Genomic DNA, 26,784 nt, shown 5'->3' on the forward strand with positions numbered 1-26,784 from the left:
ACCATTAGTGGATCTGCATAAAAAAAATACTAAGTAACTGCTGGTACACCATTGTTGAATGCAAAAAATCATGTAAGAAAACAAGAAAAAATATTGGATGTACATAATACATAAAATACTTAATAGACGCTCTCGGTTACTAAATCCAAACATCAACTGAATATTTATTCTGAATCTCTAAATAACTGAATCAAACACAAGGCTATATATACATTCAAATTACTGAATTCACAGAAAATCAACCCTCCCCCCTCAAATTCGCAAAAATTACCGGCCTGCATGTAATACTAATTAACTGGATCTATTGATTACTGAATTTACATATGCAGAAGCAATAATGAATCTGTATATATAAAGAACTACTGAACAATTGCATCTCATTTTGTTGAATGCATCCAATGTAAAAAAGATGTATGTGAAAAAGTCACAAGTCACCAAAACAATGACAAAAGAAATTACTAGATGTACATAAAAATACTGAATAAATAGATCTCTCTATTACTGAATCCAAACATGTACAAGGGTGTTACTAGAAAATAAAGATTCACCAGCAACACTAGAAAAATAATGGAGAAGTGCATAATATAGAAATAAAAATATTTCTACAGATTGCTTAATCCAAATATATACATATATCGTCCGGTGATGGTTACACATATGTACACATATTAGTCACAAATTAACTGTATTATGTAGCCTTGAAAAATCTTAAAAATACACTTGAGGCCTCTCTCTCTTCACTTGGAACCCTCTCCCTTGTGAAGTTCAATACTATCACTGTTATGTGCATGCGGTGACAGAGTTGGAAAAGGAGTGTCATGCCCACATGAACCTGCCACCAGTAAAAGTCCGAAAAGATCTTTGAGAAAAACATAGCAAGACCGGCAGGATACTGAATTACTAAGTTACTGCTTTACTGAGAATAACTGAAGTGCTACATAGTATTACTGGTTTACAGTGAATTACTGAAAAATATGCAAGGTAATTCTGGGGTATCGAGAGATTACCGATATTTGTAAGTATTACTAAATTACTTGAGACATACCATAAGCGAGAGCGGTAGTATGACCCCATGTTTGACAGAATTGAGGTTTAGTTCTTTGTCATCAAGCATCAGTAATAAAAAAATATTGGGCTATCTACAAAACCTAAAAAATTACTGATACTAAATCCTAACAAAAATTACTAGCCTAACTAGCCAACATTGAGCATGGTTTAGAGCATCGAAATGTTCAGTAATCGCCGACAGAAAATGTGCATGTGATTTTGGATATTAAACATTACTCCCCTATTCTCACCTCAATTTGTTAACATCGTTGCTTGCTTAATGACTAGCTTGATTGGATCAACATGTCTCCATTTTCAACATACCCCAAAGAAAATCTAGAACATATATATCGGTCAAAAATTGCGCAGATGATTCAGTAATTAGGCTATTCAAACTATGTTGAGTATCTGGCTCTAGATGATTCATGAGATGATTGAGATCAATAGTTTTTTATTTTCAGTAGTTTTCAATCTCATGTAGGTCAATGGTCTAGTATTTCATTACTAAACTATTAAACTACATGCTCGGTTCAAAACATCAGTGCTTAGGGATCGAAAAAAATACCAGCCTAACCACTAAACCTAACAAATTGGTGATACTACTGGCCTAACCACTTAGCCTAACAATCAACATTTAATAATTGCCGACAAGAAAAAGGGTGTTCGGAATATTACTTAGCCTAAGCAAAAAAGCCATTGTACTACTAACCTAATAAAAAAATATTGATACTAGATGCTAACACAACTACTATACTAACTCATGTGATTGAGTTCATTAGTTTAATTACATGGCTTTTGGTTTTGTTCTTAGCAGTCGAGATCAGTATCTTGCTTTAGATGGTTCAGTAATTAGCCTACTGAATATAAAAATGCACGAGAGCTCAGTAGTTTTTTAGTTTTAGTAGTTTTTGTTACTGAACTCCAATTTCATGTTGTCCAATAGTAAAGTATTTCATTGTTTGATCTTGTAGTTCAATAATGACCGCTGAACTACTATGCTAACTCATGTTGGGTAATGACTGAAAATTACAGATACTAGCAGATGCTTACACAGCTATTTTGGTACTAATGAAAATAATAAAGTAATGAGCCTAAACTAAGCAACAAAAAAGAATAAGTGTGCTTGCAATAACAAATTACTGAACTGAAAATGCTCGCAGAAATACTAGACTTACTACTCTGTTCAGATTGTCAGCGCTCAGTAATAAAAAAAATACTGGACTAACTAATAAACCTAACAAATTACTGATCTAAATCATAACAAAACTGTTGGCCTAACTACTCAATTTGGAGCATTAACATTCAGTAATTGCCAACAAAAATGAGTGTTCGATATTGGATATTGAGCACGGCTCCCACTGTTCTCACCTCAATTTATCAATATTGTTGCTTGTTTAAAGACCAGCTCGATGGGATCGGCGTATATCCATTCCAACATACCGACCCTAGAACACACATATCAATAAAAAAATTGCAAATACATGAACACCAAATTCTGGATCATGAGGGGATCGCAAGGAAATTATGCTCACCGGAAGTACGGCGCGTAGGCTCAGAATGCATCTTCCACATACTGCTCGTCGAGGTCACGTAGGGAAGAGGGCTCGAAGCTCGCGGGCACAACGCAAGGGCGCCCCAGGCGGTGTGTGGGTGAGGACCACGTGCGTCATGCATCTCTGTAGCCCCTGCACGCCGGCCGCTTGATGATGCCGATGAGCCGCCTTTGCTCCGTGCCGCTCGATGCTGCTGCAGCCTCCATGCCCCGCTGCTTCCGCGCCGCCGCCGCCCCCGCGCCCAACTGCTCGATGCCGACGCATCCTAGGCGCCCCACCGCTCGATGCCGCCGCAGCTTCCGCGGCCCGCAAAGCAACCTCCGCGCCACGCTGCCGGGCGCACGGCCGGGCCACGTTGCTCGCTGCCGCCGCGGCCGCCGCTCCCATGGGGCCGCCGCGCTCCCGCTGCTCGCAGCTGCCGTAGCAATTTGGATCGAGATGTGGTGGGGGGTTGGGCTTGGGGCAGGGGCGAGGGGTATTGGAGCATGGTGGGCTAAGCTGGGCTGAGCGAGTCTGGATCGGGTCTGGCGCGGGACGTGATTGAGCTGGCTGGAGTTGGTTGGGTGCTGGGTGTAGAATGCTATTCTACACCTAGGGTGTAGATTAGCGCATATATATATATATAGCTCGCCGCCGCCATGGGAGCAAGCAACCGGAAATAGAAAAAGGCTGCGGCGTATTCGGTCAAAAGCAAACGTGAGCAGTTCCACCACCGAAATGGTAGCTCCAGCCGTTGTCACATTTCGAATGGATGGACCATATTCATCATCCCACAAATTAATGCAAACGACGTTTAATTGTATTTCTTGTGAAAATGCGATGAATGGTACAACCAGTTTTTTTCTTTTTGGTTACCATCATGCAAATTGGAGATGCAAATTTCTTTTCTTTTTGTGCTTTATTTGTCTTCCAAAATCAAATCTATCATTCTTAGACCGCAGACATTGGTTAGGCCGTCGCGACACAGAGATAGGGCCGGGTAGCCAAATCAACGACAAAGAGTGTGTCATGGATGCAATGCAACAATCGGAATGGCTGTGATAAAGGGAACGCCATAGAGATAGATACGTTCACTACTACTACAAAAAAAAAACAGATGTTCTCATAATTTGAGTGACTCCAACCGACTGTCTAAATAGCCCTCTATCTCAACTTTAGAGGATTATAAATAAAAAGAAAAACATGAGGAGGTCTCCAAATTTTCTCATCCACCTTCCAATTCTAGGGGTCTATAGGAAACCCTCTTTTGTAAGCTAGAATTGAGGCTAGTGCTGGAGTTGGAATAAATTTGAAGGGTGTCCAAAAATAGCTTCAATCTTGCATGCATCTAATAATAGGGAAAACCAAAAAAGAAAAGAAACAAAATATAATAAGCCAATGAAGATGCACCCTACAAGCCTGAGTTGAGTTGAGTTCGGTGTGTGTTAATGTCCCAATCCAGTCGTTGTGGTTCTCGTGTTTTTTTCTTTTTCTTCTTCTTTTTCCTAGTTATAGCCTCACAGGATTAATCTTCTGCTATATCAATGTAGCACACTCGTCGAGTGTTGTTGGTTCAAAAAAAAAAGAAAATGCCCCTTACCATCTTGCCCGGGCCCACACTGGCAGTGGCCTCGCCGTCGGCACAATGCCAACGTGCCTTGTACCTTGCTCCTTCTGTTCTCGTGTGAAGGAAGAAGCCGCTGCTGCCCCCCACACGATTGTCGCGTTCCGCGCGCTGGCAGCAGCTATAGCAGCCGTCGTTGCACCTGTCACTCGAGTACTTAACGGTCAGCTGATCGATCGAGCAGCTCAGCTCAGCTCAGCACCACCACACAGGGGAGATAACTCAACTCAACTCAACTCAACTGGGAGGAACGACGTACGTTGTTCGGCCATCATGCTGCCGACCTTCTCGCCGACGGCGAGCGCCTCGGCGGCGACGCCTCCGCCGCGGCCGATACCAGGCAGCTACGGGCCGCCGGTGATCGGCGCGCTCCGGGACCGCCTGGACTACTTCTGGTTCCAGAGCCAGGACGAGTTCTTTCGGCGGCGCGCCGCCGCGAACCGGAGCACCGTGTTCCGCACCAACATCCCACCCACGTTCCCCTTCTTCGTCGGCGTCGACCCGCGCGTGGTCGCCGTCGTGGACGCCGCCGCCTTCACCGCGCTCTTCGACAGCACCCTCGTCGACAAGCGCGACATCCTCATCGGACCCTACAACCCCGGCGCCGGCTTCACCGGCGGCACCCGCGTCGGCGTCTACCTCGACACGGAGGAGCCCGAGCACGGGCGCGTCAAGGAGTTCGCCATGGCCCTCCTCCACCGCGGCGCCCAGGCCTGGCCCGCCGAGCTCCGCGCCGCCGCCGACGCCATGCTCGACGCCGTGGAGGCCGACCTCCTCGCCAAGCAGCAGCAGGCCACCGGCGGCAAGGCCTCCGCCAGCTACCTCGTGCCGCTGCAGCAATGCATCTTCCGGTTCCTCTGCAAGGCGCTCGTCGGCGCCGACCCCGCCGCCGACTGGGTAGTGGACAGGTTCGGCTTCACCATCCTGGACGTGTGGCTGGCCGTGCAGCTCCTGCCCACGCAGAAGGTGGGCGTCATCCAGCCGCTGGAGGAGCTGCTCATCCACTCCTTCCCGCTGCCGTCGTTCGTGATCTGGCCGGGCTACCACCTGCTCTACCGCTTCGTGGAGAAGCACGGCGCGGAGACCGTCGAGCTCGCGGCCAGGGAGCACGGCATCGGCGAGAAGGATGCCATCAACAACCTCCTCTTCGTGCTCGGGTTCAACGCGTTCGGCGGCTTCTCGGTGTTCCTGCCGTTCCTGGTGGCCAAGATCGGCGAGGCCTCTGACCCGGCGGCGGGGCTGCGGCGGCGGCTGCGGGAGGAGGTGCGCGCCACCAATGTCGGCGGCGGCGACGCCGTGTTCGGGTTCAAGGCCGTCCGGGGGGAGATGCCGCTGGTGCGGTCGACGGTGTACGAGATGCTCCGGATGCGGCCGCCGGTGCCGCTGCAGTTCGGGCGCGCGCGGAAGGACTTCGTGCTCCGGTCGCACGGCGGCGCCGGCTTCCAGGTGGCCAAGGGCGAGGTGCTGTGTGGGTACCAGCCGCTGGCGATGCGGGACCCGGAGGTGTTCGACCGGCCGGAGGAGTTCGTGCCGGAGCGCTTCCTCGGCGACGAGGGGCAGGCGCTGCTGCAGCACCTCTTCTGGTCCAACGGGCCGGAGAACTCGCAGCCGGCGGCCGGGAACAAGCAGTGCGCCGCAAAGGAGGTGGTGGTGGACACGGCCTGCATGCTCGTCGCCGAGCTCTTCCGGCGGTACGACGACTTCGAGGTGGAGGGCACGTCCTTCACCAAGCTCGTCAAGAGGCAGCCGGCGGCGAGCTCGAGCTCCTTGTCCCCCGCACCCGCCGCAGCGGCGGAGCCAAGTGTCAAGTGAGTGAGGATCCACGACACGACTAGTATGATCGATCGATGCATGTCTTTCGGCCGTTGAAAATAATTAAGCACTTGTGCCATTGCAAAGTGTATGTATACCACAGACTGTATAGTGAATGATTAGTAGTGATGCAAACAAACAGCTATATATCTCCTCAATTTTCGCTTAAATCATTTGCTCACTACTTAGTGGGACGTGACGCGTCTATTGAAGCGATGCACCTGTGCTGACTTCGTCAACGTTTAAGATCTACTCCTACTGGCCTAGTGAGTAGTGAGTTTGTGTGAGCGTGTGCAAAGTGTACGTAACCTTATCATTTATGTTGACTAGTAGCCTAGTCTCCTTGAGATGTTCATGATGTATGCGTCTGTCTCAATGTGTGCAAAGGGCAACTTACCATGCTCCTCCTAAAAGCACTTGAATAATTTTTCTTACTTTTCATGGCTTTGTACATCTGATAAATTCGTATTACTACGAAAATACTTTTCAGAGATGTTTGAGACTTACACTAAAAAATGAGACAAAAATTTGCCAACCGAGTTGAAAGATCCCGGATTGGCAGAGGAGAGCGGAGGCAAGGAACACGAGGCGAGAAAGAACAAAAAGGAGGAACAGTCCAGCAGCTGAATGGGCTGTGCCCGTCGCTTCCGATTGGCGATGTCAAGAGGAGAGCGACGCATCATGCATCGACAGTGACTCCTTTGCATATCCGTCTGTAAAACAAAGTTCAAATTCATTTCTTGCAACTAGTACATTGGTTTGATGTTGGAGTGTGGACTGAGCCAGGAGCTAGCTTAGCTAACCCATCCAAATTCCAGCCTAAGCTGAGGCTCGGACAGGGCATGTGTCATGTGTGCGACAAATGCTCACTGTACTGCTGCTCCTGCCTGTTGCGAGGGGCCCATATCCATCAGAAATATCTTGGAAAAACTGTGATGGGATCAAGATGCAAGGCCCAAGATGTTCAGTCATGGGCATGTACACGTGGGACTGTTGAGTATAAAACAGTTCCCCGACATGCAAGGCCTAAGACCAGACTTCGGGCAAGGAAAATCCAGAACCACAAAGTCTCCACCCAGTTATGCAGAGAAATATCTCCCTCAACAACCCAATTCGCATCTCGCTAAAAGGAGAAAGAAATCCAATTCCTGTGAATGGAGCCATGGAGCTGGGGATGAAAACCAAGTTTCACTGCGTCGAAGGCCAACGAGCTCAGAGTCAAAAGACACCACGGTGGTGCCGTGCCAGCAAAACTGAGCTGAAAGAGTTCCAAAAAATAAAGAGCCCAAAGAATAGTGCCACTACAAGACTATACATTCTGAATGCGACAATGAAAATGACGCAGCGGGATTTTTTTTAAATAATATTTCTAAGCAAGGAAGTCAGTGTGTGGAAGGGCAAGACTTGGAATAGCAAGTTTCGCATGCAATATATGACAAGGGAAAATAGATATCAACCTCAAGCCAGGCAGGAACTGAATCCTAAAATGGCTATCCTTGCAGCCGTTGTAACCATGCATGGTCCCCACTTGTTCACTACTCAACTCTAGGATGACAGGAAAAAGAACAGATAAAAAGCATGGTATGCGTAATATCAACATGACCCCATCTTCAATTGAAAGAAAAGGCCATTAAAAAGAAACACGGGGCAAACCACACAGTTGGAAGTCCCCTATTTCTGTAATCATGCCTTTAGCTAAACTTGCAAACACAAGATGACAGCAATTCAACCACATATACTCAGCGGACAATTAATCATCAACAAAAAGGTAATACTAAAGGACTACAGCACGAGCTGAAATTGACCTGAGCTCAAAACTTCAAATAGCCAAAACAAAAAAAAATGAATAATGCTCCACAGGTTGCTAAATACACTCAGAGACCATGGCCCTAGCCAAGTTGCTTGGCTGCAATATAACGAGAATGGTATGATCGAAAGTGTGCAGACCAAGCTTCCTAAATGCAATCTTTACAATTCTGTACTATTAAGTCAGATACTCAGATGGCAGATCGAGAATCAAAGGTTCAAAACCAAAGTGATCAACAATTACACACCATACAATTTCATAGCTTGAAAACAAGAACTTACTAATTCGGCAACCTTGTGGGTATACAGATACACTTACTATCTTTAACTAATGGGATCAAAACTTCAACCCTCACAAGAAAGAAAGGCACATAGCATCTCCTTTAAACTTTAAATTCATGCCAAAACTAAACTCTTAGGGACTCTTTTTTTTTGGGTAAAGCCACTAAAAATCAGTAACAAATGCTAGATTTTGCAACAAAATCCATAACAGGAGGTACATCTTTGCTATTATTGCATATGTTTCTTCTCACTAAGATGAAAAAAATCAGGGATTCTCCAAACAGAAAGTAAATGTACCTGCTTCTTGTCTTATAGGATGAAAACACCCACTTGACAAATAGCTCAAGAAGCATCAATGAAAAGAAAGAAACCACATCTTTCTTCAAGTCAAAAAGAAAAAAAATGGATAGTTTCCACAAGAAGGCAGAATCCGCTAAGCACCCATGGCAACCCTTTTGCCCCTCTTGGAAGTCGATGGTGCATTCTCTGTCAAGATCCTAGACAAAATATCTGCTTGCTTTGAGTACCCTTCAGATTTTAAGCTCTCCATCAAAGCATCGCAACCTTTCTGATTGACAACACCTCCTTTGTTCTTGATCTTGCAAAGCATGGAGTAGGCAGGCAATGTCTTCTCCTCAGTGTACAGGGCCTCCAGGACTCTGTCGTAGGTTGAGAAGCTAACATCAAAGTCCCTGTCCAACGCGAAATCAGCCAGCTTCTGCGCCTCCATCACTCTGTCATTCTCACAAAGGCCAACCAGTAACTTATCTAGATCAGGCATACAGCCATTTTCAACCATCAGATTGACACGACCGATCCCCTCCTCCACATGTCCCCTCATGAAGAGAGCTTCAAGTATCTTATGCGCCATGTCCATGTTCTCAGTAACCCCCTTCTCGATCATACTCTTCATGACCCTACTTGCAGTCTGAACACGTCCATCATTGAAGAGAGCCTCCATGACAGACTTGAACAGAGCTGGGCTCGGCAGGTGACCCTGTTGCATCATGCCATCCAATGCTGTCTTTGCATCTGCTGGGTCATTCTTCTTCAGGAAGCTATCAACTAGCAGCGTGTGTGATTCAGGGTCAGTTGGGACCTCACGGCGTGTCATAATGGCAAGAATCTCCTGAGCTGCCTCAGGCACACCTTCTTTTGCATGCCCACGGATAAGACTGTTGAATGCAGCCTTGTCATCCACACCTTTCTTCATCAGCTGCCTGAAGAATGTCTCGGCCTTGGTGGTGCTACCATTGTTGCACAGATACTCAATCACCGGGTTATACGCTGATGCTTCAAGCACAGGACTCTTTGGGCTCAGCAGTGTGCCCTTCTCCATCAGCTCATCTAGCACCTCAACAGCACTATCACACTTCCCGCCTGCGCAAAGGCTTTCCATCAACACTCCATGCTGTCTCGGATCCACGAGAAGATGCTTGAACTGCCCGCTCTTCCGGTGCACCTCCAATGCCCCATCCAAATCCCCAGCTCTGCACAGCGTCGTCACCAGCCTCAGAAACACCGACTTGTCCTTAGGCGTGAGCCGCCGCTCTGCCATGTCATCCACTGCCTTCCGGGCTTCCGCCACCCTCCCCTGATCATCACAAAGGCCTGGCAGCAATGCAGCAAATGTCTTCTCGCTCAACCTCACACCCTTCTCGCCCATCTCCGTGAACAATGCCACTGCCTCCTCCACCTTTTTGGCTTCAACATACCCCTTGATCATGACATTGTATGAGACCGAGTTCCGTTCAATCCCCTCCCCAGTCATTTCATCGAACACCTTGCGTGCACTCTCCAGATCACCTGCCCGCACCCAAGCATTGAGCAGGGTGTTATAAGTGGTTGCATCAGGCGCGACCCCATGAGTCTTCATGTCCCCAAACACCCTGACGGCGGTCTCCATCTTCTTGCAGAGGCCGAACCCCCAGATCAATGTGTTGTAGGTGGACAAGTCCGGGGCGACACCCTCGGCGATCATGGCGTTGTAGATCCGCCTGGCCATGGCCTCGCGGCCGCGGCAGAGTATGGCCTTGAGGACGGCGTTGTAGGAGAGCGCGGTGCGGGGGATGCCGAGGTCGGGCATCATCCGGAAGAGCCTGACGGCCTCCTGCGGGATGGCGGCCTTGCCGTAGGCGGCGATGAGCGAGGCGAGCGTGGCCTCGTCGGGCGCGATGGAGAAGGAGGGCATGGTGTCGAGGACGAGGCAGCGCGCGTGGTTGAGCATGCGGCGGGAGGCGAGCGCCGGGACGAGGAGCGCGAAGGTGTCGCGGTCCGGGCGGAAGCCGGCCCGGCGGTAGGCGAAGCGGAAGAACTGGAGCGCGAGGTCGGCGCGGCCCGCGGCGGCGGCGCCGGAGATGACGCCGTGGACGAGCGGCGCGTCGAGGGTGGGCGAGAGCAGGCGGATGGAGTTCTCGAGGCGCGTGGTCCACTGGCGGCGCCGGATCATGTGCAGGACCGTCTCGTGGAGGGGCTCCTCGCGGAGGGGCGGGTTGGCGGGCGCCGCCGCCGCCGGCGAGGTGTCCGCGGCCTCCGCCGGCGCCTCGACGGCGGGGGCGGGGGCAGGGGTGTCGAGGGTGGAGGAGCTGCATCGCGCGCGGTGGGCGAGAAGGGCTGGCGCGAGGGGCTTGCGGGAGAGGAGCGGGAGGTGGAGGGGGTAAGCGAGGTGGCGGCGCGCCATGGCTGCTGCTGCTGCGGACGAGACGAGGGTTTACCGTTTACGGCGGAATGGAGAGGAGCGAGTGGGCTCTGCTTTGTTTGGGCATCCGGCCCAGTAAACAACAGACGGGCCCACCATGGGATTCTAGCCGATACAACAAAGCCCAGTCCCCTCGAAAGAAACAAAAAAACAGTCCAGGTTTTTAATTGCAAGTCTTATACTCCCTCCATTCACTTTTGATAGATATATTTCAAAAACTCAAATATTCAAGAATGATAGCTATATTTTTTCCACTGACATGGATTGTGGCAATAAATAGCACTAGAAAAGAGGAGTTTTCAGTTAAAACATCGGAGGACCAACAAAAAAAATCTAGTTGCATTTATTAGATTGATATAAGCACACTTGATGCTCTTGTTCATTGTGCCATATGAAAATATATCAATCAAAACTGAATAGATGGAGTATTATAGCCGATACAACAGAGCCCAACATGAGTGCATGCTTTTGTCTTCTATATAAACGAAATTGCAAGTTTGCAACCATTAGCTATATTTCAAAAACTCAAATATTCATAAACGATAGCTATATTTGCTATTGGCATAAGCTATGGCAATAAATAGCACTAGTAACGAGTAGTTTCTAGTTAAAATATTGGAGAACAGTAAAAAAAATATGTATTGTATTTATTATATAATAAGTAAAATTATTTTTTTAGTCATTTTGTCAAGGTGAAATATAGACAGAGGGAATATCTGCGAACGATGAGAGAGCGCATCCTTGGGGCGAGAGTAGTATACAGTGGTGACAAGGAAAGCAGTAGTGGTGAGAACCACGCACACTAGGAGCGTAACTATGACTGTTTTTACTGGAGACATGCCTTTTCCCTTCCTCTGAACTTCCTGGAGATATTAAGCAAACAACATTCAGTAACCCGAATTTCACTTGAACATTCAGTCTATACAGATGGTAAGCTAGTTTCCGATTCAGTTGACACTATTGCTAGTTGCAAAAAGCTCAACATCTAGTACTAAATGAGCCGTTGCTAGCGATGTTGGAGAGGATTTGGAGGGCCTAGCCTCCCGCTGCATGCACTCCCAAGCCAGGTGCGCCATGATCTGCACACCTCCTCCGTCGGGATCGGAACTTTCAGGGAATACTTGATTTTGAAACTATCAGTTGCATGTTGAAATGCAATCAAAAGAATTTGATTACTCTGTAGAGATTATCAACTGTTTGAGCTGTTTTGCTATTAGGATTTGTCGGTACGGCTGGAATATTCATCGGGTGCCGCCCACGTCAGGTATGTTGGAGAATGGTGACCGACGCCGGTGCCGCCGGTGATGGCCGACAAGGCCGCGACCGCAAAGCGCGCGTGGAGGCGGAGCGGAGGATGCGAACGGGAGCCGAGCATGGGCGCGCTGCAGCCAGCTGGATGAGCCACGGCGGCGACGACGGCAAACGAAGTAATGAATCATCTGAACAATGCCGGCGTGAACGTCTCCAGTCGGGGCTCCGTCAGGTCCACCACCTCCTCGTCGTCGTCGCCCGGCGGCGGCCGCCAGCTGCTCCGCCCATGGGGGCTCATCATCAGTAGCATCCCATTCACTAGCTCGCCCGACACCACCGCACCGCCGCCCGCCGCGCCCTTGTTCCTGTCGCCGGGCCAGGACGCGCGGCCCGGCGGCGGCGCGCACCGCCCTTGCTGCCACTGCGCGGACGTCGTCGAGCACTCCTGCTGCCTCTCGATGTCGGCGGGCTCTGGATCGTATCTTCCGACATGCGGCGACGGCTGCAGAATTGACAAATTGGGATTGCAGTGTCAGGACGCCTCGGTGATTGGCAATGGCATGCTTGCTTTGTCTAGCATGATCGATGCCATGATCAGATCGAGAGAGCACTGACCGTGAGGTTGAAGGCGGCGGCGATGGGGAGGTTCCGGCGCTTTGTTCCATGGAGTGTCGGGGCGATGGTGGAGAGGATTTGGACGACCTCGGTCATGGTGGGCCTGGCCTCCGGGTCCCACTGCAGGCACTCCCGCGCCAGGTGCGCCATGATCTGCATCTCCTCCGCCGGGAACTTGCCCTGCAGCGTCGGGTCCGGCAGCTCCGTCACCACCAGCCTGCTGTCTCGCAGCCGCGACGTTGCCTGCGCACCATTCCCATCTCCATCAGTTCACTTTCATCCATGTAATAATTTTGGCAGGCTTCTGCTGCTTCCTTTGAACGGACAGCAAGTCACGTACCCAGATGACGAGGCTCTCGTCAGTCCTGGTGGACGACGACTTGAGGATGGGCGGCCGGCCGGTGATGAGCTCCAGGATCACGACGCCGAAGCTGAACACGTCCGACTTGAGTGACGCCTTGCCCACGATGGCGTACTCCGGCGCGAAGTACCCGAACGTGCCCAACATCCGCGCCGGGGAGCTCGAGCAGCTCGTCACGCCGTCGTTCATCAAGCACTTGGCCATGCCAAGGTCAGTGATCTGCACTCACACACGCAGCCAAAAAAAATCAGCATGAGTTGCAGCATTCAGTGACAAGCATTTCAGGTCGCTGACTGAATCACCAACCTTGGCTCTGAACTTGTCATCCAGGAGGATGTTGGTGGACTTGATATCGCGGTGGAGGATCCGTGGCGCTGCCGCCTCGTGCAGGTACTCCACCCCCCTGGCGGCGCCAAGCACGATGCTCACCCGGGTCTGCCAGTCCATGGGCTTCCTACCTTGTTTCAGGTCCAGACAGTCCCTGAGGTTGCCGTTGGACATGCACTCAAACACCAGCAGTCTCTCCAGCTGCCGGCTCTGGATCTCCGAACAGTACCCCAGCAGTGGCACCACGTGGCAGTGGTTCAGCCTCGACAGCAGCTCGATCTATTCATCACACATGAGAAGTGAGTGAGGAAATTGCAATGGTATATGCAAAGATTGCAGCTTTTGGTGTCTACAGTATCACATACCTCAGACAGGAACTCGAAGTCTTCGTCGGCACCTCCCAGGGGCCTAAGCTTTTTCACGGCAACAACTTTGCCATCGCTAAGCTGGCCTCGGTATACCTTGCTTGATCCACCAACTCCAATAAGATGCTCATCTGAGAATTTCCCAGTTGCTTCATCCAACTCTGAGTACGAAAACCTGATGACAACACCTGGGAATGTGCCACTTTCACTCCCACAAATGATAGGGCAGCTACATAGAAACTCTGCAGGCATAAGAAGAAAATAAAAACAGGGTATCAATTTTCAGGCAATCAATCAAGTAGAACACCCAAATTGCAGGCAGAGAAAATAAATAGGTAAGCATGCCTTTGAGAACTCTGAGCCTTGGTTTCGGTTTCAGTTGGGGGAGAGGAGATGATCGATGGCTGACAAGGTTTGATCTGCTGCTCCAGCTAGTGTATTTATCAAAGGAGTATATCTGAGAACGAGGAGAGAGCGCATCCTTGCGGCGAATGTAGTATACAGTGGTGACAAGAAAAGCAGTAGTGGTGAGAACCACGCACACTAGGAGCGTAATTATGACTGTTTTACTGGAGACATGTCTTTTCCCTTCCTCTGAACTTCCTGGAGATATTAAGCAGACCACATTCAGTAACCCGAATTTCACTTGAACATTCAGTCTCTATGTGGTCCGTATATCTGAAATTCTGAATCGTTGAGCAAGAACATTTTGCATACCGGATGTACAGTTACAGGAAGTGAAGCAACTCCTATCGTGTAGCATAGCATGTTCTTCTTTCTGACGGGTCTTGTCAGAGGCACATGTGCAGTTCCATGACCCCGTGCCACCATTCTCATCTGCCAGAATCCCCAATTCAGGTACCATATTGGTAATAATGATATGTTGAAATTCTGAGAGATATTAATTTACTGCCCTTACCTTGCTGGCAACGACAGGACGAAGAGCAATTGGACAACAAGCTGCTGTTAGAGTTAGATTCACCTAGCGGATGAGCTGCGCATACACATGTCCAATTTGTCATTTCAGTTTCCCCCGTGGTTCCATCTGAATAACAGCATCATGTGTATCAGATATTGTCTCCTTTCATCAGCCATTGAATTTTATTTTAATTTTGCAAGCATTTGCCACAAGACTACAACAGCTACAGAAATAGAAGTACAGTATATTCATGACATGTAGAACTTACCACATGATGCTGCCTGCATCAGAAGAACACAGCTGAGGGAGACAAGGAGAAGTTTCATGTGGAGATCCATCAGCTAGCGCCCAAATAGAGAATGGGGAAAACATCAAATAGGTCCCATTCAGTGCAATCTCTGAAAAATAATGATGGAAAATAAGTATTGGCGAGTTTGAAACCATAGCTTGTTGACCAAAAAGGAATGGAAAACATCACCCAAATACATGCAGAGCACAATGAACAAGTCTCATCACGTTTTGAAATTAAGCAAGTACATGGTTGACTGGCTGTATCATAATATACCACAGCATGCCTAGGAGAATAGGTAAAACAAAAAACAAAAGAGGCAGGAAAGATGAAAGGTGGAGGAGAGATGAAGGCTTAAGAACAGATAGACAAAGAGGGGCAGCTTGTATGCAATACAGGAAATTCCAATAAAGTGGCAGAAGCTGTCAAACACTAGTTTGACAAATATACGTTTGCTTCCAAAAGAATATTAGCACACTCAGTGCAGCAGCTTGCAAGATAGGAGACATCTCAACCTACGGCACTATATATACAGTAGGAGGTAGTAGTAGGCCTAAAAGGCTAAAACGAGAATGCCTGTACTTAGGTGCAGGTGCAATGTTCTAATAGGGGCATTCAACACTGGATTATACTTAAAAGGACATCTGGCCCATAATGTTGGGTGCGACAGTTGCCAAGTCTGGAGGTGATCAGAGATCTCAGGCTGGAACAGACTTCTGAAAGCCAGCCTGTGCAAGAAAATGGCAGAAGAATGTTCACAAGAAGTTTTGAATGATGGGCACAGATTATTCCCAAGGTTCAACTTGTTCACAGCAACATGCTACAACAACAACAACAACATAGCCCTTTGTCCCAAACGAGTTGGGGTAGGCTAGAGATAAACCCAAAAGACAGGGTTATCAAATTTCCGAAAAAAAAAGAATCAATCAAAACAGGGCAGATTTCGGGAACCTGATAGGCTGCTAGTAACCTACTGGTAGAAATCGGCAAATAATAATGATTTGGATTAATAATCACAATCATAAGATGTAAACTCAATTTCAGCCATTGGATTCTGTCGGCCAAGAACGAGAGAGAGGTTTCTTGCAGTAATCAATTGTCCATTTCACAATCTTCATTAATTTGATAGTTGCATCCCATCCCTAAATGCACGCCTATGGATGTGCCCTCTGCAACTACCACTGGAGACTGGAGTTAAAAATATGCTGTTATCTTGGTAGTGACTTGATTGTTGCTCCTAATTTAAAATTGTTTTGGTGGTGCAATCCATCCAAAGAATCGTTGAATGCTAAATTAGTTGCAAGATCCACATCAACGGCATTTTATCTAACACATACCGTAATACAAGGTTTCTCTTGGATCCAGAAGTTCAAATAAACTATTGGGTTATAGTAAATTGACCAAGTTGTTGATCATCCATGATCTCATCTTTCTGCCCAAAATTTCTCCCCTCCTACAGAAAGCAATGCTATACGTGAATGTAAACTAGCAAGCATATTCAAGGAGCATGAAGAGCTCTATCTTCAGATGCAACAAAATGTTAAATTGCTTCTGTAGCCACCTGGCATCTCAAAGAATATATTAACACGAAGGTCGTACTAATCTAACGTTTTCTTTATCTGGGTCCATGACGGTTAAGCACGGTAGGTGAGTGTCGGTACCCCAGGACTGGGGTACCCCCTCTTGCTGTGACTAGGCAAGAGCCTTAGTAGTCATCCTTGACTACAACCAAACAGCCGGACCCCTGCAGTCCGAAGTCCTGTCCTCCCGACAAAGGTCCGGACCTGTTCCGCGGCCGGGGAAGGTCTGGGAACGCCACGTGTCCCAGGAAAAACAGGCGCTCAAGCGCAAGCAGCCAGGGCTCCGGACCTCCCAAGGAATCCAGACCCCCGCGGGGTCCCGGACCCCTCATAGGGTCCTGGATAGCAACCGGACCCCTCTCGAAGGGAAAGTTTGGACGCCCCGCCTCAGGGCGGTCCGGGGCCGACACGTGTATGAAGTCCTTGGTCTCCATATTGAGGTCCACCTACCTTCGCATTCATTGCAGTAGGTGGACATCCACTTTGATATAGTGGAAGCCGAGGCGTTTGACTGACCAGGGGGCACTATTGATCGCGTATTACCAAGGCAGTGGAGCCGATGGCGCCGCCCATGCCGCGTCTGCCAGTCTGCCGTAACAGTCGGATACGACGGCTCGGCTTCACCCATTATGACGCTACATAATAGCCTCAGCAGGCCACGCCGCAAGCTACGCTACTCCAACGGGCACCTAGCTGACGGAACAAGAGAAGACCCCTGTGACAGGAGAGCAGCAGTACGCATATCGAAGGAAAGATTCGCTACCACTGTAGCCGCATTCACGTTGGGCCCACCTGTCGGGGCATCGACGTCCTATGTATCCGCTCCCCCTTGATCTATAAAAGGAGGGAGCGCCGCTAGAAAACCTCAGGCTGGGCAAGAGCCAAGGCCAGCAGAGGATAGGTTCATTCACACAACCAAGACAATACATCTCCCAGTGGACGTAGGGTATTACGCTCCGGCGGCCCGAACCACTCTAAATCGAGTGTTCTTGAGTCCTTGTCTCAGCGAAGATCCAGCCCCATCGCCTAGTACTTCCCCGAGTACTCCCTCACTGGGAATAGGCGGGTGCGCTCCGCCACCCGGCTGTGGGTACCCCTAAAAATCCCCACAACATTTTGGCGCCGTCCGTGGGGATGGACAGGCGTTGGCTGGATCTTCAGGCCTCTAGGCTGTGTTCTCCCTCTGCAACGGCGAACTTGAAGATGAAGGAAGGCACACTCACTCCGCATGCTATGGCACCGGCACTCCGACGCCCTCGGTGCGGCGGCGCACGGCAGCGGCGCCTGCTGTGTGTCGCCACCGCGACACCTCAGAGCCGGCGTAGCAGCGCACAGCGGAGGCGCCGCTGCGCGCCGCTGCTCCTACGTCGACTCAAGGTTTTCTCTCAAGCAACGGCCACGCCTCCTCAGCGGTGGCATGGTGTCGGCTCAAGGCTTTCTCTCAACATGGAGCCTGGAGCCGACGGCCATCCCGGAGGAAGTTGACCGTGTCGTCCCGCCGTCTCCAGCGCCGGAGATCCACCTCAGCGTTGCTCGGTGCTGCTGCAGACAGGACCCCGCCTCCTCGTGCGGGGGCCCCTGGCGCTAGCACCAAGGACAAGCCGGCGAACGACCGCACTTCTCCACGCGTCGCACCGGTCCATCTGCTGCGCAAGGGCTCTGGTTTCCATCGGCAACGGCGACGGCAGGGGGAGGGGGCCTCTTCCATTCAAAGCCAAAGAATTTGTCTCATGCCATGTAAGCATGTGACAGCTCTTAGGCAAGGAGGGGTCCCCCGAGCTCCCGAGGTGATGCTGGATGATGCGGTTCAGGCACGTTCAGGGCGCCTTCACCTCCGAAGAAGAACACGCTGTATAGCATGCAGCCGTAGGTTACTCCTAAGAAAGGAATGAGAGATTTTCTCCTTTGTAATAGCGTGGTGTCTACGTGTGTGTCCAGAGCGGTCAAGGTCCGACCTTGTAAACCCGACCTCTGGCCCTATCACACAAACAGGCAAAAGCGGTCCGGAGCGGTGGAGGTCCGTCCTCGTAATCCCGACCTCCGATGTATACCGTGACAACCACAATAATAAAGGAGATTTTCCTCCTCAGTTTTGCCTAGGCTCCACCCTGATTACATTTATTCGCCTTGGTTTAACTATTCTTTTCTCTTGACCGGAGTTTCCCTTATTGCTAACAATCCAAGTTAAGTTGCTGGCTTGTGGTCAGGTAAAGACACCCCTTCTAGCTGGAAGGCGGTCCGGACCCCTAAGGACCTGCTCTGGAGAAGTGGTATTTGTATCCTGGGGTAGAGAAGCTCCGCGTGGCTTAGCCTGGTAATGTACCCTAAGTTTACGTACTTCACTACCCTGTTACAAGTACTCTAGTATCCAGGACTGCTGACTTTAGAGGTCCCGGGCTCTCTTCTAGTATAAGGCTTGGTTTCTTTGCACCTTACTATGAGGTCCGGTAACATGCTTCATCGGATTGTCAGCCACGGTCGCTCCAAGTCCACTCCGGTGGCCCGCTCCGGCGGAGACCGCTCGCCACGGTCGTTCCAAGTCCACTCCGGTGGCCCGCTCCGGCGGAGACCGCTCGCCACGGTCGCTCCAAGTCCACTCCGGTGGCCCGCTCCGGCGGAGACCGCTCGCCACGGTCGCTCCAAGTCCACTCCGGTGGCCCGCTCCGGCGGAGACCGCTCGCCACGGTCGCTCCAAGTCCACTCCGGTGGCCCGCTCCGGCGGAGACCGCTCGCCACGGTCGCTCCAAGTCCACTCCGGTGGCCCGCTCCGGCGGAGACCGCTCGCCACGGTCGCTCCAAGTCCACTCCGGTGGCCCGCTCCGGCGGAGACCGCTCGCCACGGTCGCTCCAAGTCCACTCCGGTGGCCCGCTCCGGCGGAGACCGCTCGCCACGGTCGTTCCAAGTCCACTCCGGTGGCCCGCTCCGGCGGAGACCGCTCGCCACGGTCGTTCCAAGTCCACTCCGGTGGCCCGCTCCGGCGGAGACCGCTCGCCACGGTCGCTCCAAGTCCACTCCGGTGGCCCGCTCCGGCGGAGACCGCTCGCCACGGTCGTTCCAAGTCCACTCCGGTGGCCCGCTCCGGCGGAGACCGCTCGCCCCGGTCGCTCCAAGTCCACTCCGGTGGCCCGCTCCGGCGGAGACGGTCGACAAAAGCCGGGTCCGGGAAGTAGTGCTACCCCCTGAGCGATCCGAAGTCCGTGTAGCCGCTTAGCTTGGTTCTGTACCCTAAGCCTACACCTTCGTCGCCCCGTGGAGAGCACTCTAGTACCTAAACCAGGCAACAATCATACCGGCCTCAGGGGTCCGGGATGCCCACTCTCTCCAAGAGCACACCAACGCAATCAAGTTGCGTCGGAACACATCACGGTGGTGGCCCCACCCGCGGGTTCATACCTCTCCCGAGGTGGGCCCGGGGGCCACTGTCGGTACCCCAGGACTGGGGTACCCCCTCTTGCTGTGACTAGGCAAGAGCCTTAGTAGTCATCCTTGACTACAACCAAACAGCCGGACCCCTGCAGTCCGAAGTCCTGTCCTCCCGACAAAGGTCCGGACCTGTTCCGCGGCCGGGGAAGGTCTGGGAACGCCACGTGTCCCAGGAAAAACAGGCGCTCAAGCGCAAGCAGCCAGGGCTCCGGACCTCCCAAGGAATCCAGACCCCCGCGGGGTCCCGGACCCCTCATAGGGTCCTGGATAGCAACCGGACCCCTCTCGAAGGGAAAGTTTGGACGCCCCGCCTCAGGGCGGTCCGGGGCCGACACGTGTATGAAGTCCTTGGTCTCCATATTGAGGTCCACCTACCTTCGCATTCATTGCAGTAGGTGGACATCCACTTTGATATAGTGGAAGCCGAGGCGTTTGACTGACCAGGGGGCACTATTGATCGCGTATTACCAAGGCAGTGGAGCCGATGGCGCCGCCCATGCCGCGTCTGCCAGTCTGCCGTAACAGTCGGATACGACGGCTCGGCTTCACCCATTATGACGCTACATAATAGCCTCAGCAGGCCACGCCGCAAGCTACGCTACTCCAACGGGCACCTAGCTGACGGAACAAGAGAAGACCCCTGTGACAGGAGAGCAGCAGTACGCATATCGAAGGAAAGATTCGCTACCACTGTAGCCGCATTCACGTTGGGCCCACCTGTCGGGGCATCGACGTCCTATGTATCCGCTCCCCCTTGATCTATAAAAGGAGGGAGCGCCGCTAGAAAACCTCAGGCTGGGCAAGAGCCAAGGCCAGCAGAGGATAGGTTCATTCACACAACCAAGACAATACATCTCCCAGTGGACGTAGGGTATTACGCTCCGGCGGCCCGAACCACTCTAAATCGAGTGTTCTTGAGTCCTTGTCTCAGCGAAGATCCAGCCCCATCGCCTAGTACTTCCCCGAGTACTCCCTCACTGGGAATAGGCGGGTGCGCTCCGCCACCCGGCTGTGGGTACCCCTAAAAATCCCCACAACATTTTGGCGCCGTCCGTGGGGATGGACAGGCGTTGGCTGGATCTTCAGGCCTCTAGGCTGTGTTCTCCCTCTGCAACGGCGAACTTGAAGATGAAGGAAGGCACACTCACTCCGCATGCTATGGCACCGGCACTCCGACGCCCTCGGTGCGGCGGCGCACGGCAGCGGCGCCTGCTGTGTGTCGCCACCGCGACACCTCAGAGCCGGCGTAGCAGCGCACAGCGGAGGCGCCGCTGCGCGCCGCTGCTCCTACGTCGACTCAAGGTTTTCTCTCAAGCAACGGCCACGCCTCCTCAGCGGTGGCATGGTGTCGGCTCAAGGCTTTCTCTCAACATGGAGCCTGGAGCCGACGGCCATCCCGGAGGAAGTTGACCGTGTCGTCCCGCCGTCTCCAGCGCCGGAGATCCACCTCAGCGTTGCTCGGTGCTGCTGCAGACAGGACCCCGCCTCCTCGTGCGGGGGCCCCTGGCGCTAGCACCAAGGACAAGCCGGCGAACGACCGCACTTCTCCACGCGTCGCACCGGTCCATCTGCTGCGCAAGGGCTCTGGTTTCCATCGGCAACGGCGACGGCAGGGGGAGGGGGCCTCTTCCATTCAAAGCCAAAGAATTTGTCTCATGCCATGTAAGCATGTGACAGCTCTTAGGCAAGGAGGGGTCCCCCGAGCTCCCGAGGTGATGCTGGATGATGCGGTTCAGGCACGTTCAGGGCGCCTTCACCTCCGAAGAAGAACACGCTGTATAGCATGCAGCCGTAGGTTACTCCTAAGAAAGGAATGAGAGATTTTCTCCTTTGTAATAGCGTGGTGTCTACGTGTGTGTCCAGAGCGGTCAAGGTCCGACCTTGTAAACCCGACCTCTGGCCCTATCACACAAACAGGCAAAAGCGGTCCGGAGCGGTGGAGGTCCGTCCTCGTAATCCCGACCTCCGATGTATACCGTGACAACCACAATAATAAAGGAGATTTTCCTCCTCAGTTTTGCCTAGGCTCCACCCTGATTACATTTATTCGCCTTGGTTTAACTATTCTTTTCTCTTGACCGGAGTTTCCCTTATTGCTAACAATCCAAGTTAAGTTGCTGGCTTGTGGTCAGGTAAAGACACCCCTTCTAGCTGGAAGGCGGTCCGGACCCCTAAGGACCTGCTCTGGAGAAGTGGTATTTGTATCCTGGGGTAGAGAAGCTCCGCGTGGCTTAGCCTGGTAATGTACCCTAAGTTTACGTACTTCACTACCCTGTTACAAGTACTCTAGTATCCAGGACTGCTGACTTTAGAGGTCCCGGGCTCTCTTCTAGTATAAGGCTTGGTTTCTTTGCACCTTACTATGAGGTCCGGTAACATGCTTCATCGGATTGTCAGCCACGGTCGCTCCAAGTCCACTCCGGTGGCCCGCTCCGGCGGAGACCGCTCGCCACGGTCGTTCCAAGTCCACTCCGGTGGCCCGCTCCGGCGGAGACCGCTCGCCACGGTCGCTCCAAGTCCACTCCGGTGGCCCGCTCCGGCGGAGACCGCTCGCTACGGTCGCTCCAAGTCCACTCCGGTGGCCCGCTCCGGCGGAGACCGCTCGCCACGGTCGCTCCAAGTCCACTCCGGTGGCCCGCTCCGGCGGAGACCGCTCGCCACGGTCGCTCCAAGTCCACTCCGGTGGCCCGCTCCGGCGGAGACCGCTCGCCACGGTCGCTCCAAGTCCACTCCGGTGGCCCGCTCCGGCGGAGACCGCTCGCCACGGTCGCTCCAAGTCCACTCCGGTGGCCCGCTCCGGCGGAGACCGCTCGCCACGGTCGTTCCAAGTCCACTCCGGTGGCCCGCTCCGGCGGAGACCGCTCGCCACGGTCGTTCCAAGTCCACTCCGGTGGCCCGCTCCGGCGGAGACCGCTCGCCACGGTCGCTCCAAGTCCACTCCGGTGGCCCGCTCCGGCGGAGACCGCTCGCCACGGTCGTTCCAAGTCCACTCCGGTGGCCCGCTCCGGCGGAGACCGCTCGCCCCGGTCGCTCCAAGTCCACTCCGGTGGCCCGCTCCGGCGGAGACGGTCGACAAAAGCCGGGTCCGGGAAGTAGTGCTACCCCCTGAGCGATCCGAAGTCCGTGTAGCCGCTTAGCTTGGTTCTGTACCCTAAGCCTACACCTTCGTCGCCCCGTGGAGAGCACTCTAGTACCTAAACCAGGCAACAATCATACCGGCCTCAGGGGTCCGGGATGCCCACTCTCTCCAAGAGCACACCAACGCAATCAAGTTGCGTCGGAACACATCACGGTGGTGGCCCCACCCGCGGGTTCATACCTCTCCCGAGGTGGGCCCGGGGGCCACTGTCGGTACCCCAGGACTGGGGTACCCCCTCTTGCTGTGACTAGGCAAGAGCCTTAGTAGTCATCCTTGACTACAACCAAACAGCCGGACCCCTGCAGTCCGAAGTCCTGTCCTCCCGACAAAGGTCCGGACCTGTTCCGCGGCCGGGGAAGGTCTGGGAACGCCACGTGTCCCAGGAAAAACAGGCGCTCAAGCGCAAGCAGCCAGGGCTCCGGACCTCCCAAGGAATCCAGACCCCCGCGGGGTCCCGGACCCCTCATAGGGTCCTGGATAGCAACCGGACCCCTCTCGAAGGGAAAGTTTGGACGCCCCGCCTCAGGGCGGTCCGGGGCCGACACGTGTATGAAGTCCTTGGTCTCCATATTGAGGTCCACCTACCTTCGCATTCATTGCAGTAGGTGGACATCCACTTTGATATAGTGGAAGCCGAGGCGTTTGACTGACCAGGGGGCACTATTGATCGCGTATTACCAAGGCAGTGGAGCCGATGGCGCCGCCCATGCCGCGTCTGCCAGTCTGCCGTAACAGTCGGATACGACGGCTCGGCTTCACCCATTATGACGCTACATAATAGCCTCAGCAGGCCACGCCGCAAGCTACGCTACTCCAACGGGCACCTAGCTGACGGAACAAGAGAAGACCCCTGTGACAGGAGAGCAGCAGTACGCATATCGAAGGAAAGATTCGCTACCACTGTAGCCGCATTCACGTTGGGCCCACCTGTCGGGGCATCGACGTCCTATGTATCCGCTCCCCCTTGATCTATAAAAGGAGGGAGCGCCGCTAGAAAACCTCAGGCTGGGCAAGAGCCAAGGCCAGCAGAGGATAGGTTCATTCACACAACCAAGACAATACATCTCCCAGTGGACGTAGGGTATTACGCTCCGGCGGCCCGAACCACTCTAAATCGAGTGTTCTTGAGTCCTTGTCTCAGCGAAGATCCAGCCCCATCGCCTAGTACTTCCCCGAGTACTCCCTCACTGGGAATAGGCGGGTGCGCTCCGCCACCCGGCTGTGGGTACCCCTAAAAATCCCCACAACAGTGAGTATAGCAATACTGAAAGAAAATGATAATGTAACGACGAGATTGTTGGCATGTGCTGCTTCCTGGCAATGTTTTCTCTCTTTTTTCTCTCAAAAACGAGGGGCAGCATTTACACTGCAAAAAGGGGACATGCTACCTGACACATACATGTATAATCTTCAAATATTTCTTTAAAAAAAATAATCTTCATATCAACAGCGGAACAGAAGATCCGCTACGGCATGTATTTTTCAGCTTATGTAGAAGTGGCTACAGCACGCAGGACAGCATGAAGCGTGTGGCTGGCCCTGGACTGGCTATCGCTTTCCTCCGGTGTCACTAAAATTTGGTTTGCTCATCAAGAAAAGAAAAAAGGAAACACCTTGTTCCCCTTTCTCTAACTACTGGTATTAGTGGCATGATAGGTAGCGTACTCAACTTGTTTCTTGTTGTCTTTCAACAAGGAGCATGCCTATCTGCATTTTTGTTTCCCTCGTGACTTTGTCTGCTGAAAAAAAAGTATCCATGGGTGAAGTGAATGAATTGCATCGGTGGCAGAGAAGTGAATTCCCCGATCTAGACCATGCATGTGTCGATCCTAGTCAATGTTAGACGGTGAAACATGGGAACGCAATGCATCGGTCACCTGACCTGTGAGTGAGTGAGTGAGCCAGCGCATTGGGGAGGTAAAAAGAAAGATCATGTAGGAGTCCTCTTTCGCCAGTAAAGAAAGGAGGATGGTTAAGGTCCCGGTGGACGAGTCAATCTCAAGGTTTGAAAGAAAAAAAAGAAAGTTACCGCATCCCCTGGCCTCGAAGGGAGTAAACTAGTTGGCGCTGCAGAGGGCGAATGAACGACTGATTCTGTATTGTGCAGCTGCAGGGAAGGAAGGGAAAGAGGCAAGGAAGGCAGATGGGCTGGGGGCATCATTCTGTCAGAGACGAGAGAAACAAAAAGCCGAAAAGGCATCTCCTCCTCCTTGCTCTGCTGATTATAAAGTAGTATAGTGGTAGGCTTTGCTGAACTACCCAATCCGGGCGTCCGGTTCTAAACGTACGGCCGAGATGGAATCTGTAAGAAGCACCGTGCCGGCAACAGGATCGTGGTGGATTGGTGACTGCTGTTGGGAAGGGAAATGGAAGAAGAGAAGGCCCCCCTCACTCACCAGTTTGGTTGATGGTGAGCTGAGAGAGATTGATGGCTGGTAGCGGAGTGGGGTGGGTCCTGCGATTGGTAAGAGTCACCAACCGGATCAGTGGTGAAAGCTGCAGGAAGGGTGGCATTGATGCGTGGAATGCAGGCGGGCAGCCTGGGCTCGGGAGCAGAATTGTTCCCAGAACAGCAGCACTCACTCGAGTGGCACAACACCATGCACAGGTGAAGCAGCCTAGGCGAAAATTGCCAAAGGTTCAGCAGTGCCTGGACTAGCGGGCAAACTAATGCTGTAAGAAATAATTGTTCCTAGAAAAAAAGCAAATGCAAGAAGAACGGGGGCAGATGCTCCATGTATGTATGCATCGGTGAAGAGGTGGAAGAAGGGGGAGCCGGAATTGGTGGCAGCAATCTAAGCTAATCGTTGAGCATGAGCAAGAGCAATGGGGGTCTGTTCCTGTTGCTGTTGCAGGCAGGCATAGAGCTTGGGTGCTCTGCTTCCTAGAGCGCGGCGGCGGTATGAGAGGGGAGGGGGAGGGGAGAAGAAAAGGGGAAGGGGAGGGTACCTCAGGCACAGGCAGTGAAGCAAGCAGCAGTTGGTCGTCTTCCATGGGGCTCCGTCTCCATGGATTGACCGCACCTCACCTCACCTCCTGTCCTCCTTGGAGATTCCTCGTCTCCCTCCCAGACGCCGAGCACCGCACTGCACTTGGTGCGCGTCAACGTGGAGAGAGAGAGAGAGAGAGAGAGATTGCGCTGGGACCCTCCTCTTCTTGGAGCGTGAGAGAGAGAAAGAGAGGGAGGGAGGAGCCTCAGAGTCGAAGGGCTTTGATTGCGAGCGCTGTGGACAGACACCGGAATGAAAAGAATCGATTCATCAATCCAAGTAGGAGTAACGAAGGAGGTGAGGGGGGCGTGACTGCAGCAGGCACCGTGCACCGTGCATAAATGAGGAACCATTCATTCCATATATCTTGCGCCGTGTTTAGTTCCAAAAATCAAAATTCTAAAAAAAATCCGGCACCTGCATGGAGACTTAAATCTAGGCGAAATAAAAAACACATTGCGACTGCTGCCTGTAAATCGCGAGACGAATCTAATAAACCTAATTAAACTGTAATTAGACGCTAAATTGCTACATTAATACTACAGTAAACAAGCTCTAATGATGAATTAATTAGATTCATTAGATTCGTCTCGCGATTTACAGACGAGTTCTGTAATTATTTTTATAATTAATCTATATTTAGTACTTCAAATGTAGAAAGATGCTCTTTCAAAAAATTTCCTGGAGGCAATTAAACACAGCCTTGCTTGCAGCTCTTGATAT

The 26,784-nt window shown here is 52.0% G+C and overlaps 3 protein-coding genes across 8 annotated transcripts; 1 reads left to right on the forward strand and 2 right to left on the reverse strand.

Moving 5' to 3' along the window:
• Window positions 1-4,098: 4,098 nt before the first annotated feature.
• On the forward strand, window positions 4,099-6,370 carry LOC120693002 (probable inactive linolenate hydroperoxide lyase). The gene has a single exon (XM_039976712.1). The coding sequence runs from the start codon at window positions 4,225-4,227 to the stop codon at window positions 6,013-6,015; it is 1,791 nt and encodes a 596-aa protein (XP_039832646.1). The 5' UTR covers window positions 4,099-4,224; the 3' UTR covers window positions 6,016-6,370.
• Window positions 6,371-8,267: 1,897 nt separating this feature from the next.
• On the reverse strand, window positions 8,268-10,821 carry LOC120688762 (pentatricopeptide repeat-containing protein At2g37230-like). The gene has a single exon (XM_039971387.1). It carries the CDS (start codon window positions 10,781-10,783, stop codon window positions 8,537-8,539), a length of 2,247 nt encoding a protein of 748 aa, XP_039827321.1. The 5' UTR covers window positions 10,784-10,821; the 3' UTR covers window positions 8,268-8,536.
• Window positions 10,822-11,673: 852 nt separating this feature from the next.
• LOC120689610 (receptor-like serine/threonine-protein kinase NCRK) lies at window positions 11,674-26,363 on the reverse strand. Of its 6 annotated transcripts, XM_039974386.1 has the most exons (11): window positions 26,021-26,363; window positions 24,742-24,810; window positions 14,908-15,037; window positions 14,640-14,765; window positions 14,438-14,557; window positions 14,066-14,323; window positions 13,721-13,962; window positions 13,335-13,634; window positions 13,008-13,247; window positions 12,668-12,910; window positions 11,923-12,554 (listed from the first exon to the last, which is right to left on the reverse strand). In XM_039974386.1, exons 3-11 carry the CDS (start codon window positions 14,975-14,977, stop codon window positions 12,237-12,239), a joined length of 1,917 nt encoding a protein of 638 aa, XP_039830320.1. In that variant the 5' UTR covers window positions 14,978-15,037; window positions 24,742-24,810; window positions 26,021-26,363; the 3' UTR covers window positions 11,923-12,236. The 6 variants fall into 6 exon arrangements, with proteins under 6 accessions (XP_039828905.1, XP_039829615.1, XP_039828210.1 ...); XM_039972971.1 differs by lacking the exon at window positions 24,742-24,810 and having other exon boundaries at window positions 11,674-12,554; window positions 26,021-26,362; XM_039973681.1 differs by lacking the exons at window positions 24,742-24,810; window positions 26,021-26,363 and adding an exon at window positions 15,118-15,432 and having other exon boundaries at window positions 11,674-12,554.
• Window positions 26,364-26,784: the final 421 nt, after the last annotated feature.

This window comes from Panicum virgatum, chromosome 1K (genome assembly GCF_016808335.1).
Source record: "Panicum virgatum strain AP13 chromosome 1K, P.virgatum_v5, whole genome shotgun sequence".
NCBI lineage: Eukaryota > Viridiplantae > Streptophyta > Magnoliopsida > Poales > Poaceae > Panicum > Panicum virgatum.